The sequence below is a fragment of the Melanotaenia boesemani genome, chromosome 9, assembly GCF_017639745.1.
Source record: "Melanotaenia boesemani isolate fMelBoe1 chromosome 9, fMelBoe1.pri, whole genome shotgun sequence".
Classification (NCBI taxonomy): domain Eukaryota; kingdom Metazoa; phylum Chordata; class Actinopteri; order Atheriniformes; family Melanotaeniidae; genus Melanotaenia; species Melanotaenia boesemani.
The window spans coordinates 32377930-32395864 of NC_055690.1; the positions used below are offsets into that span (position 1 = coordinate 32377930).

The 17935-nt window shown below is 41.4% G+C and overlaps 1 protein-coding gene across 3 annotated transcripts in view; it reads right to left on the reverse strand.

Moving 5' to 3' along the window:
• Positions 1–229: 229 nt before the first annotated feature.
• The window catches only part of eml2 (EMAP like 2), a 29265-nt gene continuing 11559 nt past the window's right edge, over positions 230–17935 (reverse strand). For 2 of the 3 annotated variants that reach the window (XM_041994757.1, XM_041994758.1), the window contains exons 2-22: positions 17255–17482; positions 17009–17126; positions 16792–16893; positions 10332–10360; positions 9892–10021; positions 9468–9617; positions 8817–8886; positions 8172–8282; positions 7583–7678; positions 7344–7478; positions 7144–7243; positions 6828–6982; positions 6433–6558; positions 6222–6353; positions 5076–5143; positions 4785–4873; positions 4595–4692; positions 4384–4471; positions 4184–4279; positions 2101–2231; positions 230–1639 (exon numbers count right to left, since the gene is read on the reverse strand). In XM_041994757.1, the coding sequence (XP_041850691.1) occupies positions 1514–1639; positions 2101–2231; positions 4184–4279; positions 4384–4471; positions 4595–4692; positions 4785–4873; positions 5076–5143; positions 6222–6353; positions 6433–6558; positions 6828–6982; positions 7144–7243; positions 7344–7478; positions 7583–7678; positions 8172–8282; positions 8817–8886; positions 9468–9617; positions 9892–10021; positions 10332–10360; positions 16792–16893; positions 17009–17126; positions 17255–17482 (2378 nt within the window). In that variant the 3' untranslated portion in view covers positions 230–1513. Of the gene's footprint in view, positions 1640–2100; positions 2232–4183; positions 4280–4383; positions 4472–4594; positions 4693–4784; positions 4874–5075; positions 5144–6221; positions 6354–6432; positions 6559–6827; positions 6983–7143; positions 7244–7343; positions 7479–7582; positions 7679–8171; positions 8283–8816; positions 8887–9467; positions 9618–9891; positions 10022–10331; positions 10361–14373; positions 14491–16791; positions 16894–17008; positions 17127–17254; positions 17483–17935 lie in introns of those variants that run through there. The other variant, XM_041994759.1, reaches the window with a different exon arrangement.

Below are 17935 nucleotides of genomic sequence, written 5' to 3' on the forward strand. Positions count from 1 at the left end.
TCATCTGTGTGACCTGATATATGATGTTAAACCACCACATCATCTCCTAACTCACTTCATCGTGTCCATCTGGACTCGTTTCCCACCAAAATATTAAATACTTATTTTACTCATTTATAGCTGTATCAAAAAGAATCAGTAATTTTATTTATTTATTTTTCTGGCCAGTGGAAAAGGGAAAAAAGTCAACAAAAATAATGTGTAATAAAACGAACAAACAAAACAATAATTGGGTAAAAAACTTTATAAACAAAACATAAGAAGGCAAAGCACAGCTCAAGCTCACGTCCAAAGCTCAGCAGCCTACATCACCTCTCCATCAGCTGCTGGAGGTGCCACAATAATAATTATGATAATTATAGTAATAATAACAACATCTATAATTGTTACCGTTAAATATTAAAATAACACAGCCACTCGGATATACTGCATAATATATATTTACTGTGAAGATCTTTGCGATATTGACAGCATCTACAGCAGGTCAAACTCTGTCATGCTCATTCTTTTGCACTGTAGCGCCATCTAGTGCCTCCTCCGCACAGTTACAGTAGTAGTACAATCAAACACAGCAGCTTGGAGGACAAAAGTGAAATGAAAGACTTTGTACCGTTCACCATCTCCCAAAGCCTTACTTACAAACAATCTGCACCTTCGGGGTTCGGAAACGAGGCTGAAGGACTGAAACGTGGAGGAAAACAGGGGAACTGGGTTATACTCAGTCTACTAAAGGGGAATTCCATCTATTTTTGGACATGCAGTGGATTCCTCCAAACACGCACCGTGCTCTCCATCTTTGGAATTTTACTCTTTGATGAGGTTACATTCGACTGAACTAGATCCCTGCACATGGTTATTTCAAGTTAGAAGGTTTGACTGATTTCTAGCTGAAGGAGAGACGAGGGCATGTCCACAGGAATCACTGTGAGATAAGGACCACATTTTAACCATCACGGCAGCTTTACTGCAAAACAAGCTTATTTTATGTGAATATTTAGGGTAATTTTTCTTTTAATTTTTCAAGAATGAGCTGGTTTCTGTTCATTCCTTGTGACACAGAAATGAATATAGGATTTTATTTTCATAATTTGTGGGCTGAATGGAAACCAGCTGCAGAATTAGTGTGACAAGCACATGTTTGTGACTAAAAGTTGCCAGCACATCTGTTAAAATAGATGGGATTCCCTTTAAAGGGGTTCAAATAAATACAGTTTAGGCACAGTTAGTACTAATGCTAAAATCACAGCTCTATCACCGTCTGCAGCTGAGAACAATTCACGTCCTATCCATCACAAACAGCTCTTTTATTCATTACAGTGATAGTTGTCTAATCCAGTGTGACGTCTGCAGGTTGGCCAGCATTCGCAGGCTGTTGTGGTTTACATTTCCGGTAGGCACAGAGGGGTGCTGCCACCTGGTGGCAGGGGAGCAATATGGTGAAGAAGTGATGAAGCCAGATGTGACGCTGGTCCCTGCCTCTGGGGACCAGAGCAGTGTGGATGTATGGCGTTGCCTAGGCAACTACCCACTGGAGGATGCTGGTGTCTTTCCCACCGGTAGAAATCAGGTGACTGTCATCATGTAGGAAGGCAGCGTTGGTCACATGACTGCTGTGGCCACTGTACTCATGACTCGGAGCCTGTAAATATGGTGGAAGCAGATGGATGAAGGGTCAGAGGAACGTAACAATTCTCTCAATACATGACTGTGTCTGCATGGCTCATAACAGGAGCAAAATTGTGCATAATATCAATTTTTCTATCAATTTTTCCTGAGGTTTTGGTGGTTTAAATGCCATTTGCTGACGGTTAAACACATTGTAATAATTAGCATCTTCTGAGTGTGTTGCTGGTGGAGCTCATTCTGTCTGAGTGGAAAATTAACTTTTAAAAACTAAACTTGTAAAGAAAGTCTGGCAGACTAATTTTGGTTTTTGGTGATGATCCAGCTCTTAAAGTACTTTGTTTTCACAACGTTCATTAACACTTCATCAAATGTGGGATCACAGTAAACAATATGGCCGCTCGCTGCATTTACGGAGAAAGTGTGTGGAAAGGAAGAGAATTTGGCCATGCAGATGACTGGATGACTGTGACTGACCCTTGGTTGAGAGCAGGGGAAGGAGAACAAGTGCACTTTGCCAAAGTCATCAGCAGAGGCCAGCAGGGACCCGTCATGTGACCTGCACACGGCATTGATGTCTGTGCCGTCGGCTCCATCTGGCCAAATTCCTGGGAGACAAACAGAGTGAGGAGGACAGCAGGAGAGTTAGTGGCAGACAGACAAATATTGATGTTCCTGTTTCAGTCTGCAGGAACTTAAAATGTACTTTGAAGAGAGTAAAATCTGTCCATGAACAGTTATGGGTGGATGGTGAACAACGAATGACTGGATCTGTTTGTTCATCATTTATACACTGCACAGTGTCGACATCTTTCAGGAGTTTAACAGAAAACACGTATTAAAAGACGCAGTTCATGCAGCCTGATTTTATCTTATGTTTGAGTCATAAATAACATGAATAGAGCCAAAGCCCCATGTGTTGAAGGGGTTACCTGTTGCAGGTTTAGGGAGCAAGTTGCAAAGTGCAGATAGAACTGATGTGTTTTTTATTTAACCTGCAGCTTAAAACATGAATTTAAATGGAAAATTTCCTCAGTAACTAATGACTTTTACTCTTATCTGGAAACTGTGTTTGACTCAAAGCTGAAATTTAACAGAAACACACAAGTAAAAGTTAAAAAGGGCCAACAGAGGACCCACTGGATGCCGAATTCTTTCAGTGTTTTTTTTTTTTTTTGTCTGATTTTATTTAACCTTTTCTTCTATTTGTTGGTTTCAGGGCTGCCTCCATGGATAAAATGTGCTCGTAGATCACTGGTATCCGGTTGACGGAGTTAGGAAGCTTGCATATCAAATCAAATTAAATCAAATTTTATTTAAATAGTACCTTTCATGCACATGGCAACACAAAGTGCTGTACGTGATAAAAACATGCTCATCATCATATTCAGTACAAGATTTAAAAGCCTTCACATCAAAATCAGAACACGTGCTCTGGAGTTCTGGAGTATGTTACAATTAAGAAAGCGAGATGCATTATTGATCCACCTCATCACGCTCTGTTGCTGCAGTTTCACTTGATGCCTTCTGGAAGGCTTCATTTGCCCCCCAATGTGACACAAACAGATATTCGAACTCTTATTTATTCATTCGGATTTATTTTAGATGATAACTGCTCTCCTGGTCCTTGTTGGTTTAAAGCTGTCACACACACTTCTGCTGCACTGACACTGTTCGCATGTCTTTATGTGGTCAGTTTAATTATGTTTATTTATTTACTTATTATAGGGTGGTTCTGTTGTTGTGTAATCTGAAGACTGTCAAACTGAATAACCCTCTGGGGATAAAAAAAGTTGTCTGAACTGAACTCGGATTAACCATAACATTTTATATTAATGGACCTTTGTGGGCTCAAGTCTCTGTGGACTGGACTTGTTTCTCACAGATCAGTTTAGTATCCAGGTGACACCTCAGCAGTTCCTTTATGTGCCTTCTGGAAGCTTTAGCTAGTTTTGCTTGATCCTTGCTGTTATTAAAGCTGATACGATGAAACATCTGATTCAGTTTCATGCATTTTCTGCTTCCTCCCTCGTTTAATCTGCCACAAATCGGCCAAATCAACCCAGAAACTACAGTTTGACGCACATCTGTGGATATTCTGTTCTAATCTGAGGTTAATAAAGGGTTTGTAGTTTAAGTGATAATACTGAAACTTTTCTTCGTAGTTGTGATGCAGCTCATATACTTAATGTAAAGAAAGAAAAACAAATAACTTCTGCAGATGAATATTTAATGAGATGAACTTCTTCAGAGTTGAAACGCTTCCTCAGCTGGTTATTTATCCAACGATGGAATTGAAAATGTACGCTACAAACTAGCTGACATTTGTTATCATATGTTAGACGGATCTCTGATCATTACTTTGCGCCTTGTTTGGTTATTTTGCCGTTTTCATGCAGCAGATGTTTAAACAGCATCTGCTGGGAAAGATTTCCTGGTGTAGCTTCCTGGTTTTTGCTTGTCTGACTGAACAGTGTTCACCTCAAAACATTCCCTGCTTCCATCTGTACGAACTTAAATAATTCACCAGCTTCTTGTTCTGCTTCAGATGATGACTTACCGAAGGTGTTGAAGCTCAGAGTGCAGGTGGAAGTGGCCCATTCCAGGTTGCGCAATGTGTCCATGTTGGTCACATGTTTACCGGTGGACGCTTCCCCTTAAAAATATATACAACAAATCAACATTTAACACACTTTATAGAGTCAGTTCGAGTAAATCAGCTCAAACTGTGTTTGTGAATAGACACGAGGGATGACCTACAGAAGAGGATCTCGTAGTCTCCTGAGTTAGTGACAAGATACCGACTGTCTGTGGACCAGTCCAGATGGGTAACAAAGCTGGAGTGTCCCTGAAGAAAGAAGCTTAATCAGTAATAACGCAGCAATTCACATTTCAAGCTAAGTTTTCCGTCTTTAGAAGCCACATGTTATTTTAATCTTAAAGCTGTGATCCATCACGTAAAGATCCTCACAGTGCATTTCCCCACGCGGCTGTACTTTCGGCCGTTCTCGGTCACAGCGTAGATGTAAACAAAGTTGTCATGGGAAGCAACAGCCAGGAAGTTACCATCTACAGACAGAATGAGCTCAGTTAGCAGAAAGCTGCTTCTCGCAGCACCGACACGACAGCTGTGTTTTACGGATACGTTCAGGGAATTTTACCTGGAGAGTACTTGACGTTGGAAATGATCTCGTTGCCATCTGTGTGCACAGAAACAAGATCCCGGGTGTCGGTGTCCAGCACCAACCACCTGAAACACACACAGACTTTATGTCCAACCATCAGCCCAAACAGTCGAAATATCACCATCATAAAGACACGACTCGTATTTAATTTGTAGCCATCAAGTCATATTAGAAAAATATTTTGCAGCCTAAAGAACTGTGTTAGTTTTCTTGTATAAAAGGGTTTCTGCTTGAGTTTTAGTTGGTGAAAAAAGCCGAAAGTCCCACCTTCCAGTCATGGTGCCCACCGCCACAACAGTCCCACTGGGATGGAAACCAGCAGACCTTCCTGGATCCTGACGCACAGACGGAAGGAAAGGCAGGTTTATTCCTATGTCTCATTTCATTTACAAGACTTTCAAAGTGCTTTACATAAAACATTAAAAGCATTACAGCGATATTTAGAAGATACATAAAAAATTGAAAAAATGTGAGAAGCATAAAAGCTGAACGTTTAGTTCTGACTCTGGGAACAGAAAGTAGACCTGACCCTGATGACCTGAGGGATCTGGTTGGTTCATAACAAACCAGAAGATCCTGAATGGATTCTGGTCCCAAACCATTCAGGTCTTTGTAAACTAACAGCAGGATTTGCCAGACTGGAAGCCAGTGTAAAGATCTGAGGACTGGAGTTCTATGAGCTACTTCCTGGTCTTAGTGAGGACTGGAGTTCTATGAGCTACTTCCTGGTCTCAGTGAGGACTGGGGCAGCAGCGTTCTGGACTAACTGCAGACCTGTGAGGACAGCATTACTGTAGTCCAGTCTACTAAAGATACATGTTGTTGTCTTCAGGTCTATTTGGTTTTCTTCAACATAACTGTGTGAGATTTCATGGATTGTTTCATACTTTGGTCTTTGTATGCTTGTAAAATTATTTATGACTATTTTGGATGAATTATATGTTTTATAAAACATGGAGAGCATCTGTGGTCCTCCTGCGTCAATTCTATCAACATTTGTCCCTCTAATCATAACTACAGTGAAAATAATAAAAGATTTCTGCTTTCTTTTATTCAAAATTTAGGGAAAGAAATTTAGTTAAATGACGTTTATCATGCAATAAATTAAAGAAATAAGTGTCAAATAATTTCATTGTATTGGAAACAAATTCACTAACAACAACATTTTCTACCTCATGCTTTAAAAGCAGTCAAACAGACCCGGGAGGACAAAAGGTGTGCAGTAAATGAGAAGACAACGTGAGGGTGAAGTGGCCGACTTCACAACCATCTTAATGTAAAGCTGAAGTTCAGGCCTGAGTCCAGGACTGTTCCCAGATTAGTTGGATTTGAACTTTACTGCAATATTTATTTTATTGTTGTTATTTTTAGCTCTTTGATTGAGTCCTCGTGTCATTTGTTCTTCCTCCTCACCTCGATGGTCTTCGTCCAGAGGGGCTGGTGGGTGTTGCTGTCCCAGAGGTGAACCTGTCTGTCCTGTGAACAGGTAACAAACTGCTCCATGGAGGGATGGACGTCCAGACCCCACAGCTCATCTGTGTGACCCTGTAACACATCACATGTCTGACTCTGCACCGTGTAGAGGTTTGAGTAAACAGAGACATTGGTGTGAGTGTGTGTTTACCTGTACGATGGGGGTTAAGGTGTCAGGAAAGGCGGCTCTAACGATGGCGTTCTTGGTGGTCCCGACAAAGAGTTCTCCTGGTTTACCTTCGGCCAGAGCTCGGACGGGACCCAGCAAGTCACTCACCTTGATGTGAACATGGCAGAGGTTTAAATAAAGCTCACCCCTTCCCCTCATAGCCCTTCATTCCTTTATAAAGACAGCAACGGTTGAAGTTATTGCAATATTTCATTTACCTGAACATTTTAAACTTAATTTATATTTAAAAGTAGCAGAAAAAAAATTGTATATAAATTTAACAGTTCATTTGTATTTCTCTTTTATTTAGTTCTTCCCTGGACAGATGGCGCCATCTGCTGGTATGTAAATGAACAGTCCAGCTCCAGAAGCCTTACCTCCATCTCAGCCTGTTTTCGGTAGTTGTGGTCCCACAGGACCACCTTCCGGTCTTTCCCTCCTCCAGACACCATGGTGCCATCCTTCAGGACGCAAACAGAGAAAATTCCTCCTTCGTGGGCCCCCGACACCACCTGGCTGATGCGATTTCCACCTTTCAAAAGAAAACACAGCAGCTGTTCTTTTCATTTCCAGCCGTGTGGTCAAGTTCAGGCCAGAAATTTGTTTTATTTTCACACATTCACATTTAAAGCAAGATTTTCTTACACTCTGAGTTTCCAGTCATTTACTGAGATTAAATGTCTAAATTTCTACCTTTGGCCCAGATGTAGATGTTTCCACTGGAGTCCCCTGTGATGGCATCTCCGTTCTCCGCAAATGCCACACACAGCACGTACTTTGGTTTCTCGTGTTTCTAGAAGTAAAGAAAGAGAATTTCCTGTGAAGCCAGAGTTTATTTACCTCCCTGCACCTTGGTGCTACAGCAGGACTATAATGGTCTATTAGAGCCAGACCTCAAACAGGCCCTGTCTCTTGGTGAGAGTGTTGCCCTCCAACATCCAGAAGTTAATGTGAGATTTTCCACAGGTGACAATCAGGTTTGTGTCCATGGGATGAAACACGGCGGCCAGCACAGAGTCATTGGAGCACTGCAGACATACGATATGATTCTTTCAGGTTTGCTGTTTAATATAAAAAATAACAGCAGTAAAGATGGTGCTGTATGAGTCATGGTCAGGCGCTAACAGAGTACCTTAACATCAGCTAGCTGTTTCTCCTTCTGCCAGTTCCAAACAGATAAGATGTGGTCGTTGGCATCATCCACAGCACAGAGGAAGGCACCACCATTCTGAGAAAACAACAACACAGGATTAAATCCTTCCAAAGCCAAAGCTGCTCCCTGAAACTGTGTGTAGCTAGTCTCAGTGCTTTCTTCTTGAGCCGAGGTATCGCACATCTTTAAAGCTGGAAACACGGAGGTTCAATTCTCCCGAGTCCTTTGATGAGTACCTTCAACATCAGTGTTATTAGATTTAAAGTTTTCCTAAAGTGTGTAAATAATGTGCATAAAGACACACAAAGTGAAGTGGAAGCTGCTGTAACTCTTATATTTCTCCAACTCTGAGCTCCAGGTTGCACATGAAGAACATCCTCTCCCTGCATGAGGTTTAACTCTGGATCCTGCATCTTCTTGGTGGTATCATTGCAGAGGGTGAACATATATGCGAGTAAGTAGTGTTTAATACACTTTATCCTGATCATCCATACTCGTATTAATGTTTAGACCATGTGTGAGCCTCATTACAGTGTGGGTGAACTCCACAGGCTGTGACTCCACTTACCGACTTGGAAAAGGACACACATGTGACGGCTCTGTCAAACACCCCTGTCCCGATCACATGGAGCGTGTTGAGGCTCACAGAGTCCCAGACACGAATGTGAGGAGCCAGCAGCTGAACAGACCAGAGACAAGAGATGAAAACAAAGAAACACTGCTAAAAAAACAAAACCTAAACTAATTTTTCCTCATGCAAACAGTTTCACAACAAATGGAAGCAACACTGAAACGTGCATTAACCCTTTAACACCATGCGTATAATATCTGATACATACTTCTAGTTTCAGAGACGTATTGCATCACTTTATTGTAAAGGCTTTGCCTAAAACCTTGTTGTATATGTTGTATACAACTTGTACTTGTCTTCTGCCCCCTGGTGGATACGTTTAGCACTACAATAACCCCGACATACCACATTGTAATAAATGGTACATATATGCAGATTATTTTTTTACTTTTTTTACATTTTATTAAAGGACCAAACAATGACTTGAAATTTTTTACCCGCGACCCGAAATGGAATAAGCGGTCAAGATAATGGATGGATGGATTTCTTGGGTCAGACTTTAAAGGGTTAAACAAAGTTGTCCATGTTTCATGATGAGAAGAGCATAAAAAGGGAGAACAGAGGTGTGAATTTTCACTCTACCTTTCCATCTTTAGAGTTTCCAGCCACTTGGCCTGTTGCTATGGTAACCATGTCAGGATGCACACTCAGGCTAAGAGGAAAAAAATCCATAAATAAATAAATAAAAATGAAATTTTTGTTGTGTTTGTTCATGAACAGGATTTATAACCCATAGAAAATGTGAAATGATATATTTTACTTAAAAAACAAACTGATTTTTTTTGCATCATTTAAAAAAAAATCTGTAAAGCAGATTTTTTTTTGTTTTGTTTCTGAAAAAGAAAGAACATTAAATGGAAGTTAAAAAGAGAATTTAATTTGTTGGTGTGGGAGAGAAGAGAAGAACTGCCTTCCTGCTTTCCCAGCATGCCCCAGGGGGGTTTACTGTTTACATCCCTGTGGCTCCAGCCACAAAGCTCATTCACTATGTAAACTAGTGTTTTAATTAATTGTGTTTAATGGTAAGCAGTAGATGATGGTGATGAATCAGAAACACAGTGACACAAAGTCTGAACAGAAACACAAACTCTGTTTCTCTCCATCTACAAGAGTGAAGAACATGATTATTTCAGCAGAAAGAACTTAAGGAAACCTTCACTGTGTTCATCTTTCATCTCAGCCTGGAATCAAACAAGATGTGAGGTTCCAAACTATCCATCTTCCGATTCTTACCATTTCACATCATCGTTGTGGCCGAGGTAGTGTCTCTGCTGCTGCTCCTCTGTGTTGTACAGCACCACCACTGAGGCGTTGAAGTACACAATCTCTCCCGTGGGCAGCAGGTAGAGGTTGGAGCGGCAGTCCCGACCGCGGTAGCCGTACCTGGACCATGCTTACGTTAGGGAAGATGGTTGGACAGGGCTGACTGTTTAACAGCTAATGCAGAAGTTCTTATTTCACGTTTGCAATTCTAACATTAATGAAAACACAAGTTTAGGTGATCATAAATATGACCCAAATTTTGAGAAGATATAAGATCAATACATCTGATCATCTACTGGTGAATACACTGAGTTATCTGGTTAGTTCTCATTCATCCATCCACACAATCCAGGCAGTGTCCATCTATTCTTCCCTCTCTCTGTTTGGAGGATACACCCACTGCAGCTTCAGCTTGTGGTCTGGCAGCGCCACCTTCTGGTCCAGGCTGTAGCTCTCCCTCCGCTGGTCAGGGATGTGCATGGTGACAGGACGACCTCGGAGGAACATCCTCACGTGGCCGTCCTCTGCAGGAAAAAGGAGGAAAGAAAAATTGAAAGTTTAATGGGGAGAGAAGAAAGACCTGACTGTTACCATGCAGCTTCTTGTTTTCTGCATGATGTTCAAAGATGAATGTGTAAGGCAGGTAATCTAATTAGAAACACTGGAGAACTTTAAAGAATCCTGCAGGCCAGCTGAGTTTCTCAGTGGCTGTTTATCCTCTTTACAACTGCTTTGTGTGACAGTAATTAGAAGGTAAGATATGATGGTTACTGCATTTATACACAGACAGACTAATACACAAATAAGGCAAATTTAAAGTGAATGTAGGTTTACCTGCATTGAGGGTGCATTCTTTGGATTTGCTGAAACAGAAGAGAGAATCAAGTGATCAGCTGATATGAACACTGATCTACAGCATCAGATGCTTCAGAGTCTGACTTGCTGTTAGATGGAAAAACAGATAAAGAAATAAGTTGTTTGAAAGAGTAAACAGTGCATGTATTTTCCAACCTTATGAAATGTTCCATTTCACCACTTCAATCTAAAATCATTCCATCTTTGCTGCAGGCTGCAGCAGTCAGCGCTGACAAGCTGACAGTCAGCAGAAACACACCGACTACACATCAGATAACGAAGTTAAGCAGGTTTAAGATAAGTCATTATAACCTGTAACACCAAGACGGTTGCACCATCTAACGTTCTGACCTGAAATATGTCTTCATCAACATTGGATGAGGCAGTGATGCTGAGAGCAGCAGAACAAGCTGCAACGCCCCAAACTTTCTAAAGGCTCGGCCGCCTCATCTGACTTTTCTTTCCCAGAATCAACTGATAGAAAATCATTTTATTTCTGTTTTAATTCAGTATTAAGCTTGGATGGTCATCACAGTTCAGACCAGTTCAGAATGGATCACACATCCAGAAACCATGCAACAGATAATTAAAAGATCACAGCAAACAATGATACATTATGCAGAATTTTAATCTGCATTAAATCATATGTTTTGTACAGATCTGTTACTTCCTCTGGATAATCATAGACTATTTAAAAGGGCACTGTAATGCTATAATCAGACAGCTGCTCTGAGTACACAAACCTTCATCCTGAACTGACTTTGTTTTTAGGTTTTGTTCTCTCTTTGGCTTGAATGGACTCATGTATGAATGCTATTTTTTTCTCTCTCAGGTTCAGATTTGATTCAGTTTAAAGAGGATATGAATACATGTTTGAACTCCTTTAAAGTGGATGTAAATTAAACAAAAAATGAAAAGAAAAATGTAATAAAAGGACGAGTACCTTTGATCAAATCAGCAGAAAGTAAACAGAGAGGTCGTTTTGTTCCCACTGTTACAGCAGGTTAAACAGTCGGCCCAAACGTGGCTGTGATGCAGAATCCAACAGAAAAGTTCAGGCTGAGGACTAAAACGACGCCTGCTGACTCCAACATTTTGTCAAAGTGCATAAACAGACCCGCCAATCAAAACCTGCAGATGTGTCATCACTTTGCAGCAGCTTGGCTAAAATCTGCAGCTGTTCCTGAATCAGCCGTCTGTGAACCAATCAGAAGTGTCCGCTGAACATTTCGTTGCATGCTGACAACCTCAACCTGTCAGACAGATGTCAGCCAATCAGCTGACAGCGGGACAGGTAAAGCCTGATGAGTTAAAAACAAAATTAAAAAAAAAGGGAAATGTTTGTCTCCTGAGGGAGATCAAACATGTTGGGCTGGATGTATTTATGTAAGTTTTCCAGAACAGGTTTGCCACAGTGTGTTTTGAAGATCAATAAAGGACCCATACAAGAAACAAGCAAACTGGTGAGTCATTAAAATGAGATCAGACGTTATGTGTGTGTGTGCTTGAATGAAGCTGAAGCATCTAAAGGAGATTAAAGGACAGCCAGCGCAGTGAACAGACGACTGATGTGAGGACCTGCTTTGTCTCTGGACAGCTGGAGGCCAGCAAGCAGGGTGTCGGCTCGGTTAAATAACCTCATAAAGGCCCATTTGTTTCCTGGACTGGGTGCGTGTTTGTGTGTACGAGCGCTCTGCCAGGAAGATGAGGCGTGGTGAGTGGTGAGCCAATGACAGACTCGGACTGATCCATGAACAGTAATTAGTGTAGGGCTTGTTGGGTAACTGGACACCAAACAGGGCACATAACTCTGCATGTAAAGCCCGTGCAGCAGCCGTGTCAGGCTCCAGGTTTCCAGGGAGAGGGAGCGCATCCACGCATTCATTAACATGCAGCTCTGAGTGTGTTGCAGACATTTTCCGCCTGCCTGCACTCTGAAAACACAATGGCTTCGGCTGTAAAACCCAAACGGGGCCTAATGAGCAAAGACCTGAAGAATCCTGCAACATGTTGTAGAAGAAACTGTTTGTAATTATCCTGTTGAACCTTTCCTTCTATTTCAACATGCAGACATTTATACCCTCTTACCCCATACTCTCTTGTTTGCAGTGGAGGCAGGACTAAAGGACCACAGTGATGTTAAGTCACAATCTTTAATGTGATCTTGGAAGATGGCTTGTTAATGATATTTAGCCTTCAGCTTTAATTTCTTATTCTGTTTTCCAGATATTATGATATTTATTCATATTAACACAAGTTTGTTTGAAATACTGAGTTTTTTAAACATGTTTTAAGCTTTTTGACTGATTACAGTGAACACAACAGATTATTCATGAAGAGCCCAGCATGGAGCGATGTCGTCATCATCATCACTATTTACAGGATGATGCAAAAACTACTGAAACATATTTAATTAAACTTGTGAAATAGAAGAAATATGAGCATAAAAAAGGTGACGGCATTAACTAATGATGCGGACTGAGATGACTTTCTTTAAGCTAAGAGTGTGACTGCACTGTAGTTCAGCTTATAAGGAAATTGATGTTGTTTCCAGTAATGGGTTGATGGGATCCATGGAAGTGGTCAATTGCACATCCATTTGGTTTCCCATTAAGGCTAAAGTTCTGCAAGCTGATGTACAAAAGAACTGAGTTTTTTCTTTTTTTACTTTTTCACTTAACTCACATAAAGCACTAAAAGTTAACCAGAATATTCGGGTCTAATTGCATCTGAAATGACAAAAGAATCGGACGTAACATCCAGAGAGAGATTTCTCTGACAAAAAAATGTTTGGGTTTTTTTTTTTCATATTTTTCTCATTTATTCGCATCTGTAATAAAACCCACATTTGGATTTCATTAATTCATTCATTTCCTGTACCACTTATTCCAACGTGGGTAGCTGACTCTACCCCAGCAATTAACAGGCGAGAGGCAGGGCACGCCCTGGACAAGTCGCCTGTCCATCGCAGGGCACGTTTGGATTTAACATGAAGAAAAAATAAAGGTGTGGCACCCTCTTTAAGATATGCAGTCAGCATGTTTGCTGCATGCTAAGCAGGAAATCCAGTCAATAGTAACGGCAACATCTGCCCTGCAGTTGTATCGGTCTAAAGCACGTTGCAGACAAACTGCCTCTGCAGCATGTCGCATGGACTCTTAAACAAGTAACATAAGTGCCTCATTTAAGGCAAATCATGTTAATTAAACTGCAGAAGCAGATGAGAGGCAGATGTTTCAGGCTTTCAAAGAGTCAGTGTCAACAGGACAACCAGTTAGCTGACAGATGCCACTTTAGATTCGCTCATTTCTTCTGTTTCAGAAAAAAATTGCAGAAAGCATGACGTCTCAGTTATGAAAACAGAAGATGGAGAAAAACATAACTGTGTTTTGCCTGTGAGCTAAATGAAAAACAGGTTTTACATAAGCTCATGTTTCCTTCATTGTTTGAACAATAACAATATTTAACTGTCTTAAAAAAATTATAATTTAGCATTTTCAGAAACTTGATCCATGATCCACCACACAGCTGGCTCTGCTTCTGTTTTATTCATGTTCCTGAGCCACTGCCCCTCCCTGCAGACCACAGCTCTGCAAACAGAAACCCAACTGCATCAAAGTGTTTGCGTGACAACAGTTTCATCAAACAACTTCCCCAGGCTGTCATGGAGCCAGACTTACAGAGTAACTAACGCTAACTTTGTTCAGTTTAGAAAAAACTGCCAGCAGATGAAGCCTGGAAGGTTTTTAGCAGCCAAAGCAAACAGCATCTCATTCAGAAAAATTAAAATCTATTCAAATATTAGTTAAAACAGCACCAGAGGGTCTCACTGGGTGTGACACTAAAAGTTCTGGTTTTAAAAAAGCTGCCACTTGGTAATCCAGAGACAAAAGCTGCACACAGACTTTTATACAACACAATATTTAGTGAGCTAAGAATGAAAAGAAAACTCATTAAGTTCTCTGCTCCAGTCTGTTTCTTCTGTTAATCTTTAACTATCTGCCATAAAGCTGCCGTTTACCTGGAAGATTTCTTCATGTCTCCAAGGTTTTCCTTACAGCCAACAGTGTTGAGCAGTCAGAGGCGATTCTGTGCTGTTCAACGGCCAAAGCAACACACTGACTTCCTCCTTCACTCAGCAAACTTTTAGTTCAGCCACAGGACCACAGCCGTCCAATCAGCATCCAGTTCCTGACTGCGCTGTCAAACCTCCTTTACCCAGTAACCACACCTCCCCCCTTACCAGGAATGGCTGGAAATTTGATCTGTCAGCAGAGGCAAGGAGAGGAGATGAAAGAAAAGAAAAGAAAAGAAAAGAAAAGAAGTTGATCTACTGCTGGCCGAAGCCTCATCAGAAATGGTCTCCATGGAAACGTGGTTGTCAGGAAGCCATTCTTAAATAAATAAACAGGGAGATAAAGGCGGAGAAGAAGTGGACTGGAAATCAGTGGGAACAGGTCTGATGGAGGGATGGATCCTCCCCAGAACCCAGACCTCGACATTACTGAAGCCACATCTGGCCCGTGAATGAATTATTTTTGGCCCACATGATCATATCTAATCACTATTAGAGCTGACCTGCTGACAGAGTGCAGGCACTACTATAATACTACAAGTCTCACAATGCACTGCCAGTGTGTTGGTGCGTCAATCACGGCCCGCGAGCGCATACCTCGCTCGTTCTCCAGCAGCCTGATGGAGCTGCTCACCTTTCTTAACAACCCCTCTCCCCAAAAAATGGCCAAAGGAAAAGTAGACTCTGAAAACAGAGAGTATGTTTGCAGATGTAAAGGACAAAGCTGTGTGTCTGTGTGGAGACAGCAAGGTTCTAATGAAAGAAAACAACGTCAAAAGACACTTTGAAAGGAAGCACCATAAAGATAAAAACATCTGGACTGGAAACAAAAGGCTCCAAAAGGTAGAAGAGTTATTAACCTTTAGGCCCCAAAGTTTTTAAGGGAAACTAAGTGAGAAAAAATGTTGAATATGAACCAAATTTTATGATGGCAGTAAAATTACTCATCTAAGTTCATATTGTGGCTTCACAGGTTGGTAGCTGATTCTATAACTTTCACTTTGAACTACAACATATATATGTGTTTATATATATTGTTTGGCTGTTGTTTGCCTGTAGAAAATGTTTTCCCCTGAAATTACTCTGAATATAGAGCCATGAGACATTAATGTAACAAATTTGAACAGACATTGTTTTTTCATTTATTTAATTAATTAATTTATAGGCAACAACTAACAGGCTGTGTTAGTTCCGGGTTCAATGTGTGCAATATGGTCATTTTAAAAAGGTTTTTAATAAAAACTGAACCAGGCCGGCCCTCAACTTGTTTCAATTTTTTCATTTTGGCCCGCTGGTTTTGAGTTTGACACCCCTGATCTGTACAGACAACGGGACAAAAACGGCAGAAACATCCAAAGAAGAACTTTGGAAAGTCCTTCAAGAAGCCTGGAGAACTAATCCTGAAGACTTTTAAGTAAATGACAAAAAGTTTGTCTGTGAGGGTTCAGACTGAGTTATAATTTGAATATTTTATTGTAGTCATGAAAAGAGTAAAAAATGTGTTTAAGGTAATTTAAAGATGTTCAAATCTGACTGGCTCCAGAGGCAGGGGCCTGGGAAGTGAACTATGCGGTTGGAGATCTCTCCTTAGTCTTGTGCTGTAAAACATCTTGTGATTCTAACGTGTCTGAACAGGCTCGTGTGAGTCCCACGGGAAATCAGCATTCTGACTGATTTCCAGGTGACATGAGCCAAAAGAGACAACAACAACAAATTAAAGAAGATGGAGAAACAATAAAACTTAAAAAAAAATTTAAAGCTTTTCTGAGCGGGGAACCAGAATAGGACACCTCAGATTGTCCCACATGTTCCGGAGCCTGCCTCCAAATGGCAGCAACCCACAACAACATCTAGACCTTTAGTTGCAAACATGAGACCCAGATCCTCCAAACGCCATCAGTACGTGATGGATCTGATCTACAGGGAGGTCAGTTTAGTAGCTTCTTTCCTCTCTCATAGAGAGTAATGCTAAGTAACTTTTGCAGAATGTGGTTTGGAATAGTCTTGTTAAAATAAACAATGCTTTTTTTAACATTTAAATTCTACTCTCAGTCATCTTATTAGGATAATAAAGGATGAAGCGTATCCCAGCATGCTCACACTGATCTAGCAGCCTGGAAGCAGACCGTCAGAAGACGGGGCAGCTCATTAAGACAATCTGGAGTCCTGAGCAACCCTGACCACAACGCACAAACATGCTTTAAGCTTGTTAAGGAAAATGAGCAGCTTCCAGTCTTTTCATTTGTTGTTCTCATGGCAACACTGGAGCAGAAGTTTCTACTGCACCCACTCAAAAACTGGTCTGCAAAGTAAAATATTATGGGGTGTTCAAGTTTTCAACATGAAGGAGTTGATGGCTGTTACCTTTTCCCACCAGAGGAGCTGCTGGATGAGGTGGTCCGACTCCGACTCTCTGCTGCCATCTCTCTTCTCACCAGAGTGAGGCGCTCTGTGGACATACTCTTTCTGAACAGGTGAAAGAAAGAAGGGCAGAGAGAGAGCTTTACAGTGTGTGACCAGGAGTAAAACAAAGAGAGAGAGGGTGTCTCCATGTGTCTGGTTCTGGTATTTCTAATCATACCTCTTTATGGACTGAAGCACCTCCTTCTTTGGAGATGATGGAGAGGAAAGGAGACGTTTTTGTTGAACGTAACCATTACTCAGAGGTCTGGAGGGAAGAGCCTGCAGGAGCTGACGAACTGGAGGGTAACACACCATCATCAGCCTCATCACAAGGAAAAAGAATGCTTTTTTTGTTTCATAAGGATGCTCAGTAGTAGCAGTGGGGGGCCTCTTTGAGTCTCTTTTTTCCATCCTTCTTTCTTACCCTTCGTAGGTGGTGTTGAACCCGCAGTGGCCAGAGGTCTCCTCCCAGCATGGGCACCTCCTGGCTGGTGTCCATGACTCTGCTCCTCACAACAGCCCAGTCGGCGCAGAGCATCAGCCAGAGCCGCCTTCAGCAGCTGGATCTCATCCTCCTGCAGCTGCAGCCTCTGCTCCAGGTGGGAAACCCGGTCCTCCATGTCCATGTTACTGCTGGCCGACACAGTGTCATCTGGACAGAGCAGGAGAGAGTTAACACGGTGAAATGTAAGATTAACCTTTAAAACTCTGCTACGTCACCAACGCCCCCAAAAGCTATCACTTATATTGTCAACCCTGTCTCAGGAAGGGTAGTGTGTGACTCTGTGGGATAAATTGTGATGGATAGCTTAGCCTTTAAGTTTTCCAGGCATTTTTTATCCCATCCAGGAGGTTTACAATCCAGCCATAAACTGTAGTGTTTATTCAGAAACTGGTAAATCCAAAGAGTGATCCATGATAACACCATTACTTATTACATTTCGGAATACAAAAGATCACTATCACTACTATATTGCTAGAAGACCTCTATTTTGACCTGGAAATGATGATGAAGCCACTTCCTGTCAAACTTTCCACCAATCAGAGAGCTTAGATTGTCTGAAATGCTCGAACATTTAAAGAGGAGGCACGTCGGACTTACTTA